The sequence below is a fragment of the Manis pentadactyla genome, chromosome 11 (genome assembly GCF_030020395.1).
Source record: "Manis pentadactyla isolate mManPen7 chromosome 11, mManPen7.hap1, whole genome shotgun sequence".
Classification (NCBI taxonomy): Eukaryota; Metazoa; Chordata; class Mammalia; order Pholidota; family Manidae; genus Manis; species Manis pentadactyla.
This window is the reverse complement of record NC_080029.1, coordinates 84,874,440-84,893,233: the sequence shown is the minus strand read 5'-3', so window position 1 is coordinate 84,893,233 and position 18,794 is coordinate 84,874,440. Positions and strand designations below refer to the sequence as shown.

The following is an 18,794-nucleotide window of genomic DNA, read 5'->3' as shown; positions in this document are numbered from 1 at the left end:
CTTTTGTTTCACTTGCCTGGGCAGATATGTTCATGAAGAAGTTGCTCATGTTTATGTCCAAGAGATTTTTGCCTGTGTTTTTTTCTAAGAGTTTTATGGTTTCATGACTTACATTCAGATCTTTGATCCATTTCGAATTTACTTTTATGTATGGGGTAAGACAATAATCCAGTTTCATTCTCTTGCATGTAGCTGTCCAGTTTTGCCAACACCAGCTGTTGAAGAGGCTGTCATTTCCCCATTGTATATCCATGGCTCCTTTATCATATACTAATTGACTGTATATGCTTAGGTTTATATCTGGGCTCTTTATTCTGTTCCATTGGTCCATGGGTTTGTTCTTGTGGCAGTACCAAATTGTCTTGATTACTGTGGCTTTGTAGTAGAGCTTGAAGTCAGGGAGCATAGTTCCCCCTGCTTTATTCTTCCTTCTCAGGATTTCTTTGGCTATTCGGGGTCTTTTGTCATTACATATGAATTTTAGAACTATTTGCTCTAGTTCATTGAAGAATGCTGTAGGTATTTTGATAGGGATTGCATTGAATCTGTATATTGCTTTAGGCAGGGTGGCGATTTTGACTATTAGTGTTCCCTATCCATGAGCATTGGATGTGTTTCCATTTATTGGTATCTTCTTTAATTTCTCTCATGAGTGTCTTGTAGTTTTCAGAGTATAGGTCTTTCACTTCCTTTGTTAGATTTATTTCTAGGTATTTTATTCTTTTTGATGCAATTGCAAAAGGAATTGTTTTCCTGATTTCTCTTCCTGCTCATTCATTGTTAGTGTATAGGAATTCAACAGATGTCTGTGTATTAATTTTGTATCCTGCAACTTTGTTGAATTCAGATATTAGATTTAGCAGTTTTGGAGTGGATTCTTTAGGGTTTTTTATGTACAATATCATGTCATGTGTGAACAGGGGCAGTTTGTCTTCTTCCTTGCCAATCTGGATGCATTTTATTTCTTTGTGTTTTCTGATTGTCATGGCTAGGACCTCCAGAACTCTGTTGAATAAAATGGTGAGAGTGAGCATCTATGTCTTGTTCCCGATCTTAAAGGAAAAGCTTCCAGCTTCTTGCTGTTAAGTATGATATTGGCTGTGGGTTTGTCACATATGGCCTTTATTATATTGAGGTGCTTGCCCTCTATACCCATTTTGTTGAGAGTTTTTATCATGAATAGCTGTTGAATTTTGTCGAATGCTTTCTCAGCATCTACGGAGATAATCATGTGGTTTTTGTCCTTCTTTTTGTTGATGTGGTTGATGATGTTGATAGATTTTCGAATGTTGTACCATCCTTGCATCCCTGGGATGAATCCCGCTTGATCATGATGGATGATCTTTTTGATGTATTTTTGAATTCGGTTTTCTAATATTTTGTTGAGTATTTTTGCATCTATGTTCATCAGGGATATTGGTCTATAATTTTCTTTTTTAGTGGTGTCTCTGTCTCATTTTGGTATTAGAGTGATGTTTTCATTGTAGAATGAGTTTGGGAGTATTCCCTCCTCTTCTACTTTTTGGAAAACTTTAAGGAGGATGGGTATTAGGTCTTCACTAAATGTTTGATAAAATTCAGCAGTGAAACTGTCTGGTCCAGGATTTTTCTTCTTAGGTAGTTTTTTGATTATCAGTTCAATTTCGTTGCTGTTACTTGGTCTATTCAGATTTTCTGTATCTTCCTGGGTCAGCCTTGGAAGCTTTTATTTTTCTAGAAAATTGTCCATTTTTTCTAGGTTATCCATTTTGTTACCATATAATTTTTCATAGTATTCTCTCATAATTCTTTGTATTTCTGTGGTGTCCATAGTGATTTTCCCTTTCTCATTTCTGATTCTGTTTATGTCTGTAGACTTTCTTTTTTTCTTGACAACTCTGGCTAGGGATTTATCTATTTTGTTTATTTTCTCAAAGAATCAGCTCCTGCTTTCATTGATTCTTTCCACTGTTTTATTCTTCTCGATTGTATTTATTTCTGCTCTCATCTTTATTATGTCCCTCCTTCTACTGACTTTTGGGCCTCATTTTTTCTTCCTTTTCTAGTTTCGTTAATTGTGAGTTTAGACTGCTGATATGGGATTGTACTTCTATCCTGAGCTAGGCCTGTATTGCAATATACTTCCCTCTTAGCATGGCCTTCTCTGCGTCCCACAGATTTTGCTGTGTTGTGTTATTGTTGTCATTTGTCTCCATATATTGCTTGATCTCTGTTTTTATTTCATCATTGATATATTGATTACTTAGGAGCATGTTGTTAAGCCTCCATGTGTTTGTGGGCTTTTTCAATTTCTTTGTGTAATTTATTTCTAGTTTCATACCTTTGTGATCTGAGAAACTGGTTGGTATAATTTCAATCTTTTTGAATTTACTGAGGCTCTTTTTGTGGCCTAGTATATGATCTATTCTTGAAAATGTTCCATGTGCACTTGAGAAGAATGTGTATCCTGTTGCTTTTGGATGGAGTGTTCTCTAGATGTCCATTAGGTCCATCTGTTCTAATACATTGTTCAATGCCTCTGTCTTTTTACTTATTTTCTGTCTGATTAATCTGTCCTTTGGAGTGTGTGGTGTGTTGAAGTCTCCTAAAATGAAGGCATTGTGTTCTATTTTCCCCTTTAATTCTGTTAGCATTTGTTTCACATATGTAGGTGATCCTGTGTTGGGTACATAGATATTTGTAATAGTTATATTCTCTTCTTGGGCTGACCCCGTCCTTCTTTGTCTCTTGTCACTTTCTTTGTTTTGAAGTCTAATTTGTCTGATACAAGTACTGAAACTCCTGCTTTTTTCTCCCTGTTAGTTGCATGAAATATCTTTTTCCATCCCTTTACTTTCAGTCTGTTGATGTCTTTGGGTTTGAAGTGAGTCTCTTGTAGGCAGCATATAGATGGTTCTTGTTTTTTTATCCATTCAGTTGCTCTATGTATTTTGTTTGGTACATTCAGACCATTTACATTTAGGGTGATTATCAGTAGGTATGTACTTATTTCCATTGCAGGCTTTGACTCGTGGTTACCAAATATTCAAGGGTAATTCCCTTACTATCTAACAGTCTAATTTAACTCACTTTGTATGCTATTACAAACACAGCCTAAAGGTTCTTTTTTATTCCCTCCTTTTTCTTCCTCCTCCATTCTTTATATGTTAGGTATCATACCCTGTACTCTTTGTCTGTTCCTTGATTGACTTTGGGGGTAGTTGATTTGATTTTGCATGTGCTTTGTAATTAATTGTTCTACTCTGCTGTGGTTTTATTTCCCCTGGTGACATATTTAGCCTTAGGAATACTTCCATCTAAAGCAGTCCCTACAAAATGCACTGTAGTGGTGGTTTGTGGTAGGTAAATTCTCTCAGCTTTTGCTTATCTGAAAATTGTTTAATCCCTCCTTCAAAATTACATGATAACCTTGTCGTGTAGAGTGTTCTTGGTTTGAGGACCTTCTGCTGCATTGCAATAAATATATCATGCCACTCCCTTCTGACCTGTAATGGGTTTTCCTTTGTATGTGATCTTTCTTTTCTCTCTAGCTGCTATTAAATGTCTGTCTTTATCCTTGATCTTTGCCATTTTAATTATTACGTCTTGATGTTGTCTTCCTTGGGTCCCTTGTGTTGGGAGATCTGTGCACCTCCATGGCTTGAGAGACTATCTTCTTCCCCAGATTGGGATGTTTTCAGCAATTACCTCCTCAATAACACTTTCTATCCCTTTTTCTCTCTCTTCTTTTTCTGCTACCCCTATAATGCAGATATTGTTCTATTTGGATTGGTCACACAGTTCTCTCAATATTCTTTCATTCTTAGAGATCCTTTTTTCCTCTCTGCCTCCGCCTCTTTGTATTTCTCTTTTCTAATTTGTATTCCATTTATCGTCTCTTCTACTATATCTAATCTGCTTTTAAATCCCTCCGTTTTATGTTTCATTTCAGATATGGAAGTTCTTAATAATTGAATCTCTGTCTTAAATTCGTCCCTGAGTTCTTGAACATTTTTCTGTACCTCCATGAGCATGTGTGTGATTTTAATTTTAAACTCTCTTTCAGGAAGGTTGGTGAATTTAGTTTCATTTGGCCCTTTTACTGGGATTTGTGAGATTTTGGTCTGAACCACATTCCTTTGACATTTCATAATTCTGTGTGATGCCCTCTAATGCCCAGAAGCTCTAGTCTCTGGAGCTGCTCAGCCCCTAGAGTGAAGTTGTGGGTCGTAGGGGAGTGGCACTGGTGCCTGGGGGGAGGAAAGAGCTGTTTCCTGCTTCCTGGTTGCAGTGCTTGTCTCCAGTATCAGATCCAGTGGGCCAAGCACACAGGTGTAAGCCTCTGTGCTTGGCGTCTGTAGCTGTTATAGGCAGGGCCTCCCTCTGGCTGGCCTGACGCCAGTGCAGTGACTGCTGGTTTGCAACCAGATGCCGACAGGCCAGGAAGAAGGCACAACAAGCAGCATATCACAGTGGGGGGCCTCGGACCTGAGTAGTCAGCCAGGGGGATGAAGCACCTGAAGCTCCTCAAAGTTCCCAACCTGCTGGGCATTGTGTGCCCAGACAACCTTGTCCACCTATCCCTTCTCCCACATAGCAAGCTCCATGCAAACCCCACCCCTTCAGCAGCCCTCTCACTGCTAGGAAGACTCTCAGACTGCCTGCCTTTCCTTTATCCCAGAGCGGCTGGATGTGGATCCCCATCCTCCACAAACAGCCAGAATCTCAGTCTCTTAAGCACTCCTCCTGTCCCAGCTTCCCAACCCCACCAACCTCCACAGCACCACACAATGTAGGTTTTTTTGCTCCAAAGCAGACCTCCAGGGCTGGGTGTTCAGCAGTCTTAGGCTTCCACCCCCTCCCCACTCCATTTCTCTTCTTATTGCCAGTGAGGTGGGGTGGGGGAAGAGCTCGAGTCCTGCCGGATCAAGGCTTTCATATGTTACCCTGTTTCATGACGTCTGCTCTGTTCATGAGGTCTGTATGCAGTCTGGTGCAGCCTTCTTTCCTGTTACTGTTTTAGGGCTAGTTGTATTAACTATATTTTCATACTACATGTGGTTTTGGGAGGAATTCTCTGTCTCACCTCTCACACCGCCCTCTTGAATATTTTTTGCAGTATAATTTTAATTTCTGGTTTCTTTTTTTTTTCTTTCCAATTTTCAGCTTTCTAAGAAGTATGGAGTCCATGTTTGTGGAGAAGGTGGAGAATATGAAACGTTCACTTTGGATTGCCCTCTATTTAAGAAGAAAATAATTGTGTAAGATATCATTTCAGCATAGTCTTCCTTTTCCTTAAATTTAAGTGATGAAAGCAACTTAACATTAAGCTTGAGGCAACTTTTGTTGGGAGAAATAGAACATGTCCTCTAGATTCACTAACACTCAATTGTTTAATACCAGTGAAGTCGTCTGAATACCTAAATCAATACCTGACAAGACGAGGCCTTCATAGAAGGCTATAAACTTTTTAGACATTGCACTTTCGTTTACTTGCTGATTATGCCCTGCAGTAAAACTGGTCCGTACACACTGACACTTTTATCCTTTCATGAAGTGTGAATTGCCTGTATTATTTATCTTTCATTACAGCTGCATTTGATAAACTGCCACATCAGTAGCCTGTGGGTTCCATTAACTCCATCCTCTTTTTCCTTTCTCTTCATTTTACAACTTAGAATGGTAATACTAAACATTTCTCTTCAATTATTTGGAGTTATTTTTACATGCAAACTTTGTTTTTAACTGAATTTGCTTTATGGTGAGTAGTGTGATTTATTTGCCATGAATCGTTAAAATTAGTGTAGCAAAAAAAGGATTTTTTTCCAGTTTGTTACACTGTTATCTATATTCTAATTTATGTCACTTTCTCATATGCTAAGAGAGCACATTGTCTTCTTTTCCTATGCTCTTATGCTTCTTGGAAAAGACTGTCCAAATTATGCTTCATTTCTGAAACCTCATCTGATGAAATATTAGAATCCTGTACTGAATGAACAGCTTCATTATGTTCAACACAAGAGGTGATTTCTATTAATAATGAGGGGAGGAGTGATCTAAGAAAATTAAGACAACTCTAGGTGAATTTTCTAAAATATCCATTTATCTGATGTAGACATTTTCATTACCATATGTAGAAGGTTGACCCACTCTTCTGTCATGTTCTAAATTTTTTTCCACTAATAATCATCAACAAAATAATTCATTTGGCAAATATTTATCAAGTACCTAGCATGTCCAGGCATTCTACTGGGTACTGTTCATGTTTGAAAATAGTTCCTGCCTTCGAAGGAGTGGAAGGAAGACACATCTGTATATAATTATGATATGAGACTGTGCAAGGTTAAGAGTCATGAGAATAAGTTTGTAGATGGGAGATATTTACTCTGGCTACTATGATCACAAAATGATTCATAAATGAAGTGTGCATAGGTATTCTATGAAATAATATTGTTTGCTTATTCAAGAACAGCATTTCCATGCTAGGGTGAAATTGTGGTGTAATGAGAAACTTGTGATGTATTTACATATTAATATGGGACTAACCAAATTAGGGGAAAACCACAATAAGAGAACAATTGCCAAAGAATAATACTTTTCCCATTTACTTGACAATTTGAGGTCCTAGAAGTCTTTATGGACAACCTAGAATTATAAGACATGTACTGCTTTATTATGCATAACCAGAAGGTGTGTTTATCATAGTACTTTAGACCTGAACACAGAAACTTTTTCACCTCATCATTTTGTAGTCAAGGAAACCTCAGCCTGACTGAGGCAACAGCATGAGGGAAATTAGTCATTCTATTAAAGAGAGGGATGTTGAGGAGTTGTGTTATAACCCTCTAGTGTCAAAATGAGCTGTTCAGTTCAACTGAGTAATCATTTATTGAGGCAAATTCTGTGAGTGGCACTTGGCAAGCTGCTGCTCTGCACTGTAGGAGTTCTTCTTATGACAGGATAACATGGGGTAAGTGTAACAGACTGCCGTGTACCTTGAGATCACAGGGGAAGCACTGGCTTTACATTCTTACTCTCTTACCAGTGAATCACTAATCTAATTCTGATGCTTAAGCATATTGTGCTTTTTTCTTTGAAGGCTATCTCTCACCTCAGCTTCATAACTTTCTACCTGATGCCATTTCTACCCATTGTGCTAAATCCTTCCATTTGTAAAAGGTTTTGCTTCTATTGCTTCCAGTGGTTGTTCTCACACCTGAACTCTCAGAACACACAGTTCTCACAAATAAAGTTTGTTAGTGTCAAGTTAATTTGTCAGTTGTTTGTTTTTAGCATATCCTATTTCACTTAATTTTATGTATTCTTTTTCAGTTAAATTGGGGGTTACAGGTTGGGAAATATCCTAATTCACTGGAAAAACAATGTCACCTACTATTTATATTTACAAAATCTTTCCTCCTCTTTAAAATAGAAAATGTCCTTATCATATCTACCTGATAAGCACTAAATATGATACTGTGAGTGAATATGCATGTGAATGAAAGTTATCTTAGAAATAATTTTCCATATTACATAGTTGAAAAATAAGTTTAGGCCCTGTAACTATTTGTTAACAATGGATCATTAATAATAATACTAGATCCCACAACTAAGAATTCTCACTGGGGACAAATTTAACAATTTCTTCTGTTATATTTGATATAACAGTGGTCTGCCACAATTAGCATACAATTAATTGACTATTAGGAATCCCATTTCATATGTCTGAATGAAATTTTTTTGATAAAAGAAAACCACTCTTAGGAGAGAAAAATAAACTTTTATTTGCAAAATGATTTGATTATAACCTAGGGATTTTTTCCCAAAAACACAGATTGAATCTTTTTTGTATAATAAAGTAAATTAGAGAAATTGGGTTTATTATAAGATACATTTTGCCCCAAATTCCAGATAACTTTTTAAAAATCTTGTGGGGAAGACTGATATAGCAATATTTGGAAGTAATTTAAAGATTTTCTAACTAGAACATTTTATAATTCACTTTTTATCTCAATTAATATGTGATTACTCACCTCTAGATACAAAATTTTAGATCAGAAAGTGAGGGGTTTTTTTTTTCAAAGAGCCTTGTTGAAAAAAATTACAGCCTGGCCTTTCAGATACAAGGATAATTGCAAGACAATTGTATGTCCTCAAATAAAGAACCTACTTCTTTTTTTCTTCTTACTCTAAAATATATATTACATATCAGAAGTAAGAACTAAAATCCTAATGCAGTAATGAAAGTGATAATTTTCTTCTCTGTTATTGAATACATTTTGTAATATCAGTATTGATATAGCCCCACATTTCCATTTGAATTATCAATATTACAATACTACTACAAAGTTGCTACATATGAGATGGAGGGAAGAATGGGAAGGAAGGAACAAATGAACTAAATTCTATGTTTAAAACACCGTTTAGTCATTTTACCCACCTACTCCTATTTTCTACCCATTTAAGGCATAATAGCACAAATCATTTTTATGTGGCATTTAGCAATGAAGATGGATCAAGTGGTTTCCTTATCTGCTTTCACATATTACCTGGGAATTTATTTAAATTTATGAAATTATTTCCTTGTATTTACATTTTTAGACCTACTAAGCATTATTTTTATTATGCTAGAGATTATGGTATATAGGCATATGGGTGTGTATATGCATGTATATATGCAAATGCCTCTATGAGGAATTACGTATTTGTGTTAAGATAGGTAATTGAAAAATCAATGTAGGTTAGCACAGTTTGACAGTTAGTGTGTAAATATGAAGGTATTTAACAAAGTTTAACTATGCAGTTACTTATTTATTCAACAAGCCTAATGAATACCAGGTAATGTACTCTGTACTGAGCCTAGAGAGAAGGGTGGCAGGGGTAGTGAAGGACAGGCAAACAAAGATGAAATTTTGTTGGCCGCTCTCTAAGAAAGCAAGCAAGCATGCAAACACATAGAGTAAATGTGTTATGAAAGGGCTGTAAACGATTACTAAAGCACATGAAGGAGAAAACTAGGATGTCAGGGAAGACTTCAAAGAATAACATTGGAGAGGTCTGTGAGAGTAAGTGTGAGTCCACAGGGAGTATCCGTGTGCAGTTGTCTTTTGAGAGAAGAGGTAAGAACAAAACCATAGCTGAGTCTCAAGCGATATCAGGTTTTGTTTTATTTTGAAATGAGAGGGTAGAGCCTGACCTCACACCTCTGGAGCCTGGCAACAGGAAAGAAAGGCTCAGACCTGACTCAGCTGTTGTTTTGAAATTGTTGCGGGCTAAGCCTAACGCAGCAATGAAAGGGAGCATGGGCAATCTCATAGCTACGGAGAATCCTCCGTTGTATAAGAGGTAGTAACTGCACTGATAGCGGGAAAGGAGAAGAGGGTAGCCAAGTGGAAAGCATCTTTGCTGTGGCACAGTTGGTCTTAATTTTCTGGATTACGCTGAGGATATTCCAACGGCTTCTGTTTCAGGTTTCCGAGAAATTCATGAAGCATTCATGACAGAAATCAGAGACCCTTGAAAATTGAGTTTCAGGTGATAGTTTATGAAAGATAAAAGAAAAGCAATAGTGGTATTATTCTGTTTGAAACTAAAAGCTGTTCTTTTGAGATAGAGTCTCTCCCAATTGACTCACACTTTGTAAAAGTGAATGAAATTATGTTAGTCAAGAAGAGATTATGGATTTAATAAAATTCATAAAAATTACATTCTTCATTTAATGTTCAGAATGTTGTATATTTTCTCTGGATAACAATCTTAATTCAGAATTCAGTAATTATATCAATTAAGTGAGCTTTTTTCTGTCAACCTTTTGTTTCTAGTGGTGATAACTGGCATTAGAAGGGAGAGCCTGAAACCCTCTCTATTAATATAGCATTGGTTCAGGTTAATTATAGTTTTGGTATGCTCCATTGTCAAGGATATCAAAACCAAGATGCCTAGATTAGTATAATTAGGGCTCAGGGTCAGTTTCCAATGCTGGGATCAGGAAGAGAGAGATTGAAATTTAATGTAAGAGGAAAACTGTACACAGGAATTGGAATTTGGTTGATGAGCCAAGATAAAACTGGAACAGGCAACTCTGGAATAAATAGAGAAACAACAAAATTAGGGCTAACAAGCCAGAGCGGCAGGAGGTAGAAAGCAAAAGGGCCTTCTCTTTACTTTCTTCTTCTCCTACTTCTCCTCTTTATACCTGGAGGCATCTTTTGGTTGATGTAGCCTGTGAAGGCAAATTGTCTTTCTATAGTGTAATTTGCTTTCCTTTTAATGCCATAGGAATCCTTTTGAATGTTATTTTTCCTAAGTGCTAATAAGATACATATTTGATACTAATGGTTCATAATTTTTTTATCATCAAACTTTTTTTTCTGTATCTCTGATGGTTCAAAGAGAAAAGTAAAAGTAAACAGATTTTATCCATGAAAATTTGTATTTTGGAGCAGGAATTTTGAGGTTTCTTCTATTGCCGCTAAATAACTTTGCATTACAAAAGTTGATTCAAAAAATCTTTTACATTAGTGGCAAATAGTCAAATAAAGTAATTTATTTTGCCATACTACAAAGGTTAAAATGCAAGCAGTGTGTTAATATAAACATTGGAACTAATGCCTGAGGTATTAAAGAGATATGAGGAATTTCTATTTTAAAAATTTCAGTTGAAATGCAAAACACTGTTTCTTAATAAACAACAATAAAAATAATTAGTTATTAGAACTTCACACATAATCTTAGTTATTCATATGTGTTTTACAGGGTATCTTTGATAAAAGCTGAGTTAATTTACATGTATCCATATGGTGCCAGCAAGCAGTTCATACCATTTTACCTGAATGTGGTAATTACTGTGTCAGACAATCAATTTTAATAGCAATGATATTGCAGTGTGAAGAGTTCATCTAGAGCTTAAAACCATCACCAGTACTGCTTTTGTGAAGGATAATTGAGATTTTGTGTGAAACACTGAATGAATTACCTCTTGAAAATGAACAGAATAATGAAGATAAAGCACTATTGTTTAATGGTTAGCCCATACCAAGCAAATTTGTGAAATGAAATTGGGGTTTTATGTCTCAAAACTCTTCAGAGAACTTGAAAGTTGAGCTGTGTGTCATTATAAAGATAAAACTATTTTACTTTTCCATGGAAGGTTAGTATCCTTGATCATTGTCCCAATTAGTTATTGGATTAAAAGTAGATGCTAATCATTGTTTGTATACCAATGTAAATAAATACAAAATGACGATTTTTGATCTCTTCTAGTCTGTAGCGGGAATGATTTGCCACAATGTATATAGTAGATAAGTGTATTATAAAATTTTTATGTTTCAGAGATTCATCAGAAGTAGTCACACATTCAGCTGATGCATTTGCACCTGTGGCTTATCTACGCTTTTTAGAATTGCACTTGGAGGACAAGGCAAGTAAATCTAAGATTCACAGTGATTTCAAGAGAAAACTGAGATATAGGCATTGGTTCCCTATATATAATTCTATAAAAGCAGGTGAAAGGGCAAAACAATTGATTTTATCATTAGTGATTTTTTTCAGATCCTCAGTCACTAAGAATTTTGCAAATGTTTATAATGTTATAAATGTTAAGATCTCTATATGACACAAAAACAGAGAATGATTATTGCTGTCATTTCTCCAGAAGAATTAAAGATAGACAGGATTGAAAATAGGTCACTGAATTGGGCTGAAAGATGATGAATTGACTTTTAGCAAAAAGCTGGTAATTTTCAAGAGAATGAAGCTGTACTGTTCAAACATCCCCTGGCCCCACTGAGGAATCTCTCACTTCTAGGTCTTTGCTCTTGTTGCTTCCATGTTCACAAATAGAAGATCAGAATCACTGGATTCTTCCTTAGAAGTGTCAGCTGTTATATGTTCAATTCTACCTAAGTAGGTCATTATTTACCTTGCTGTTGTGGTATTTCATTAGTCTTCAGAGTCCATTTGCCCTCTTGCAGAAAAGAATCTTAGTTCTTCAAGGTGAGGTATTCACTGACATTGAATAAATATGGTGCATTTTCCTTCTTTTTTTTTTTTTAGGTATCCCCAGTGCCTGACAACTACAGAACATCTAGTTATATACATAATTCTTGAAAAGCATTTTTGAACATTGTTTACTAAGTTGCCATCTGTATGTGAAAAAGATATATATAGCATTTTCTCAATTATCATGTCCAGCTTTTTCTTGTTACATTTTTTTTTATTGTTAGAAATGTATAGCTTCATTAGAAGAAATAAATAGAACCATGATTAATCGAGGAAATATGAATGCTTTGCTCACTAATACTACCAACTCCCTCAGGAAGTTTCCCTGACTTTTCTTAACACATCCTATCCATGACCTCTATGTTATATATGCCCTTTTCTCCCCCTTTACTTCATCTCCAATTCTCATTTCTATAACATTTCTTTGCTTCCATTACAGTGGTTCATTTTCTTCCTTCTCTCTTTCCCGCTCTCATCTCTACGAAAAATATCATGATACACAGGCATTTGAAAATGAGGGTGAAAAGGCAATCACTTTATTTAGACAATAAGTCTATTTTACTGGGAGTCATCAAAGTGATTTATCATTTTTATTTTAAATATATTTATTGTATCAACATTATTGAACAATCAAGAATATCATTACCTCTTACCGGTTATTTTACAACATTAAAAAATGCAACCACTTTCATGTTACCTAGGCTAATGTTAGACAACTTTATTTTGAATAGACTTTTTTTTTAGAACAATTTTAGATTCACAGCAAAATTGAACTGAAAGTAAAGAGAATTCCTACGCACTTTCTGACCCCAGACATGCACAGCCTCCTGCACTATCCACATCAGGTACTTATCCCCCAAAATTCATAGTTTACATTATGATTCACTCTTGATGTTGTATAGTCTATGGGTTTGGACAAATGTATAATGACATGTGTCTTATCATTATAGTACCATACAGAAGAGTTCCACTGCCCTAAAAATCCTCTGTGCTCTGCATATTCATCTTTCCTTTCCCTCTAACCTCTGGCTACCACTGACCTTTTTACTGTCTCCATGGTTTCGCCTTTTCTAAAATGTTATATAGTTGGAATCATACATTGTGTAGCTTTTTTTACATTGACTTCTTTCACCTAGCAATTTGCACTGAAGATTCCTCCGTGCCTTTTAATGAGTTTTTAAATGCTGAATAATATTCCATAGTCTGGATGTACCACAGTTACCCGTTCACCTACCAAATTGATTGCTTCCAAGTTTTGGCAATTAAAAATAAAACTGCTATAAATATCTGTGTGCAAGTTTTTGTGTGGACGTAAGTTTCAACTCATTTGGATAAATATCAAGGAGTGTGATTGCTGGATCATATGGTGAGAGTATGCTTAGTTTTATAAGAAAGCACCAAACTGTCTTCCAAAATGGCTGTACTATTTTATATTCCCACCAGGAATGAATGAGAATTCTTGTGATTCTGCATCCTCACCAGTATTTAGAGTTGTCATTGTTTTGCATTTGCCATTTTAATAGATGTACAGTGGTATCTTATTGTTTTAATTTTGTATTTTCTGATGACATATGATGTGGAGCATCTTTTCATATGCTTATTTGCCATCCCTGTTTCTTTGGTGAAGTGTCTGTTCAGATCTTTTGCCTATTTTTGAATTGAGTTTTTTGTTTTCTTATTTTTGAGTTTTCAGAGTTCTTTGTATATTTTCAATAGTTCTTAATCAGTATATCTTTTGCAAATATATTCTCCCAGTCTGTGGCTTGTCTTCTCATTCTCTTGGTAGTGTCTTTCACAAAGCAGAAGTTTTAATGTTAATGAATTCTAGCCTATCAATTATTTGTTTCATGGAACATGTCTTTGGTGTTGTAGTTCAAAAGTCATCACCAAACCTAAGGTCATCTAGATTTTTTCCTACATTATCTTCTAGAAGTTTTATAGTTTTGCATTTTACATTTGGATCTGTGATCCATTTTGATTTAATTTTTATAAAGGCATGTAAGGACTGTGTCTGCAATCATATTTTTGTATGGGCTATCTAGGTCTTCCATCACCATTTGTTGAACAGACTGTCTTTTCTCCATTATTTATCATAGTTCAGTATTTGTGTAGACCTATTTCTGGCCTCTCTATACTGTTCCACTGATGTATTTGTCTTTTCTTTTGCCAGTACAAATGTATTAATTACTGTAGCTTTATAGTATGTCTTGAAGTTGGTAATGTCAGTCTTCCAACTTTGTTCTTCTCTTTCTAAGTCTTTTACCTTTCCATATAGACATTAGAATCAGTTTATTGATATCCACAAAGTAATCTGCTGAGATTTGGATTGGGGTTGCACTGAAGCTATAGATCAAATTGGAAAGAACTAACGTCTTGACAGAATTGAGTCTCACTAATCATAATCATGGAATATGTCTCCATTTATTTAGTTCTCCTTTGATTTCTTTCATCAGAGTTTTGCTTAGACATCCTCTTTTATCTTCATTATTAGAATAATGTGTTAAATGTTGCCTCCTTTAGGATATTTTTTTTTCAAATGACAAGCTTTAAGGTATCACTTTCAGTGTATATCCAGAAGGAATCAGTGGCTTGGAAAAGCTTTGGCTGAGTCGTCACATTTACTCCTAAGCCCACCCTGATAGTAGAGAAGGGAATTCTCTACAGGGAAAACAAAATTAGATCACCAAAACAAAGATAAGTGAATAAATGCTAGAGGGCAAAAATGACTAATACTCTTCCACTTGTTTTATCAAATCACATTGTCATTTCAAATTCATTTTAACAAATTAATTATCACTCTACCCCAAATAATAGTGAGACCTAGAATGTGGTACCTTGAATACCACTCTGAATAATTCCTTTAGTTGCCATTCACTCTGTAATAACATTTGCAATCTAGCTTTACCTCATTTACTTTGATAAACTTCTGTTGGTCCTGTCTCAGTCTTCATAAGCCTTAATTCATCCTTTTCCTTGATAATATTGGCCACCATCCTGAAAATCTCCCTTGTAATAGTTAGATGTCATTGTCCTATTCATTTTTCTTCTACTCATTCAAGATCTTCTCCATCTCCTTCAGTCACTTACTTGGCTTCTTACCTTCAACATATATATATATATATATATATATATATATATATATATATATATATATATATATATATTGCCCCAAGTTCTTTCTTTTTATGACTCCAATGTTTTCTTTTTCAATATTTTCTCTTTAAGTGAACTCCTTGCTTTCATTCTCCAATATTCTATTACACTGCCATATTGATTTTCCTTTCTAGTTGTTGTTTCTCTACACAAAAATCCATAATACTACTACATTGTTTTCTAAATAAACGAGATGCTTAGCCATGAACTGAAGGCCATCTGACATGTTACCATAACATTCCTTTTCAGTCTTGCTCCCAGGACTCCCCTACACGTAGTTTTATATTATAGTTGTTTAAGGGCTTATCTTATTTTTACTAGGATGTAACTTTCTTGAAGGCTCTTCCTTTCCATCTTCATACCCTCTATAATACTTACTGGTTTACAATAAGATTCTTGAACTTAATTATTTTTCATACTTGGCTTTCCTTCTTACAGAATTTTATAGATATGTGTTCCCATTTCATCTTGCATACCACCTAATGAAAGTCACTTTCTTGTTTATTTTTATTTTATCTTGTTGTTAGAAGAAAATGTTGCAATCATTTGAGATGTTGTTAGTATAAAATTTATCACTAAAATTTTCACTTTATGTACAATGACCCTTAAACTTTTCTATTGAATAATTAATCTATTTTAATTTTACCTTTAAGTTAAAATCTTAAAATTATTTACGTAAGTGTAAAACATATCAACTAAACATGGGACCCAAAAAAATAATAATAATGGAAAGCTCCAGGTTAAAAGTGTGGAAATACATTAAAATTTCTTTTGGATCTCTGATTTTATTGCTTATGGCAAACTCGATGTTAAAATGTACCATTCATCTCTCTAGTGACAGACTTGAGAAAGTAAAAAATACAAAGCTTTACATAAATCAGCCAAAAGATCATATTAAACTACATAACCTTTTCTAGAAGAATCAAGACTTTTAACTATTGAGAAATTCTTTCTTCCTTATGTAGTTGTTTTGGATTTTTCAAACAGCTTTATAAGAAATAATATTTTGAATTATTGTTGGCAAAACCATTGCCTCTATAAAGAAACAAGGTTCACAGAAATTTAGCCCCAATTTTACTAATGTACCCAACTCTTCACCTAGTACTTAATTTTGTTTTTTGTTGTTGTTGAAATAATTGTACAAGTACTAATATACTTATTATCACTTAGCACTGATTTTTGTTGTTGAAATAATCTCATGGGACAATTACATTTTACACGTTATTATAAAAGCTTACATTTCTGGAAGTTGTAACCTTTTAAAGATACCATAGTCTCATAGCCCATTCTTGGCTCTTTCATTATATTTTACTCTATTTCAGAAATATCAAATATCTTGACAAACTTTATGACACTAAACTATCTCTACACTTTCATTTTTTCTCTTCAATCCAATGAATACCTACTCTTTACCATTTGCAACAACATGAATGGAGCTGGAGGATATTATTCTCAGAAAAAAACAGCAGCAAACTCACAAACTCCAAGAAGGGACTAGTGGTTACCAAACGGGAGGGGTGGGGGAGGGTGGGTGGGGAGCGAGGGAGTAGGAAGGGGATTGAGGGGTACACTTGGTGTTGGGGGGATCACAGGGAAGACAGTGTAGCACAGAGAAGACAAGTAGTGACTGTGGCATCTTACTACACTGACGGACAGTGACTGCAATGGGGTGTGGGGGAGACTCGATAATATGGGTGAATGTAGTAACTACATTGTTTTTCATGTGAAACCTTCATAAGAGTATATATCAATAATACCTTAATTTAAAAAAACTGTTAGGCCTACATGGAATTCACTATAAATAAGGGCAAATAACAGTGTAATTCTAATTCTAAAGTGAATTTATTACAGGTAATCATTATTCCCAGCATTATGATTACAGTGACAGATATCACTAGTTTGGGTAATCTGAACTGAAGTTATGGCCATAATATATTGTTGATTCAAGATGAAGAGTGATGTGTGGGATATGATCCTATTTTTCTAAAAAATAGTGGTGGAGGCAGGGAGCTTACTTTTTTATTTTTATTTGAATGAGGATAATTAGAAGTGAGCATATAATAACCAGACTGATAATATTGCTTTGTTTGGGGAAAGGGAATATGAAGAGAGAAAACACAGAGAAGTTTAATTCATTATATACCTGTAATTTTTGACTTCTTATTATGAGCATATACTTGTAAATTTAAAATTTTTTCATTAATAAAATTAACTAGGGTGGGGAGGGGAGGGAGTTCTATTGCTAATAAACAAGTATTTAAATGTATTCTACAACATTTTAGTAACCTAGATAGAAAGAGACATACTCTAGCCCTTGAAAACTTTCCATAGAATCCAAGTGAAAACAGTACTCACAATATGTTTTGAAATCTAGTTGATCCTATACTAAAGTCTAAATAGAGAATCTGGGGGAAAGTATATATATGTATGATGACTGAAAGTATTCAGATGGCAGGCCTCTTGAGTATACTGTGCATGGGATTTTGCTCTAACTGCTCATAGCAACCTGTATTAATCTGAAGGTTCCCTCCATGGAAGTATGCTGTCATTTTTTCCATGACTCCTCATAAATTTTTCCTTACAGATAGCACAAAGGAAGGAGGAGGATAAAAGATAATTTATTCACCAACTTTTGATTCAACACAACTTTCCTACTCCATCCCATCCTCTCCCCATCTTTGCCTTCAAGCTCACAAGCAGAGAACTGATTTGGTAAGGGAGCAAAGCATTGAGCAGGCATTGAGCATATAGAATTCAAACCTAATTCTATAACCTTCAAGGATATAACTTGGGATTTGCATAATTTGGGCTTAAGGTACCACTGGGTCATTGACACTGCAAATGGTCATTGGAGAAAATTAATAAATCTACCATCAGATTTAACCAATTTAGAGAATTATGTGACTCATTTCTGTCCCTAATGCATGGACTTCAGTAGTAATGATAACATACCTCTGTGTCTGGAAGTCAGGAACCAAACTGGACAATGGAAGAGTGATTTTTAAACCCAAAATCTATGTTGGACTCATCAGTTTGATACGTTGATAAAAATAACCAGTCAGGTGATTTCCTTCTCTGCTTTCAAACTGTAATTGACTATATTTTTTTCTTTAAGTTTTACTTAGCTTTTATGTTCTATGCACCTTTTATTGTTTTAAAAAGTAAAGTTTCTGATTGGTGTATTCTGATTGGTGTTTCACTTTGGTCATTCCCTATAAAAGAGCAGTGGCATACCATCATTTCACTTAACATATTTATTGAGTGCTTGCATATATATGTTTGGCATTGTTCACACAGTGGAGGTAACATAATGAACTGAACATCCAAAAATCATTTCCTTCATGGAGTTTTTACCCTATGGAATGAGACAGACCAACATAAACATAAAATAGAAGGAAAGTTGCCTCAGTGCCCCAAAAAATGGGGATTAGGTTTTATGGAATAAGCATGATCTGAGAATACTGGGCTTCTGTACTGACAGATTTAAACCCGGATTGATGTTACTAAAACTAGGTTTTCTTGGTCATATGGCAGATTATGGTGGTAAACTGAGTGTCTGGATTAGGATAGGGAAGAATAAGTCTTGCCAAAAGCCTATAGATTCAGCCAAAGGAAGATACAGTGAATTGGAAGAGAGATTAAAAGAATATATTCAGAATGAA

General features: G+C 35.0%; 1 protein-coding gene across 6 annotated transcripts in view; it reads left to right on the top strand.

The window, feature by feature from the left end:
* The window catches only part of DPH6 (diphthamine biosynthesis 6), a 232,895-nt gene extending 214,575 nt beyond the window's left edge, over positions 1 to 18,320 (top strand). Inside the window, exons 7-10 of one of the 6 annotated variants that reach the window (XR_008992555.1) lie at positions 5,146 to 5,240; positions 8,064 to 8,124; positions 11,311 to 11,402; positions 17,721 to 18,320. Coding sequence is in view for 4 of the 6 variants with exons in the window: in XM_036887572.2 (XP_036743467.2) it covers positions 5,146 to 5,240; positions 11,311 to 11,398; positions 12,034 to 12,087 (237 nt within the window). In the remaining 2 variants the exon portion in view is untranslated. Of the gene's footprint in view, positions 1 to 5,145; positions 5,241 to 8,063; positions 8,125 to 11,310; positions 11,403 to 12,033; positions 13,264 to 17,716 lie in introns of those variants that run through there. The other 5 variants (XR_005025236.2, XM_057488655.1, XM_036887572.2 and 2 more) reach the window with 5 other exon arrangements.
* Positions 18,321 to 18,794: the final 474 nt, after the last annotated feature.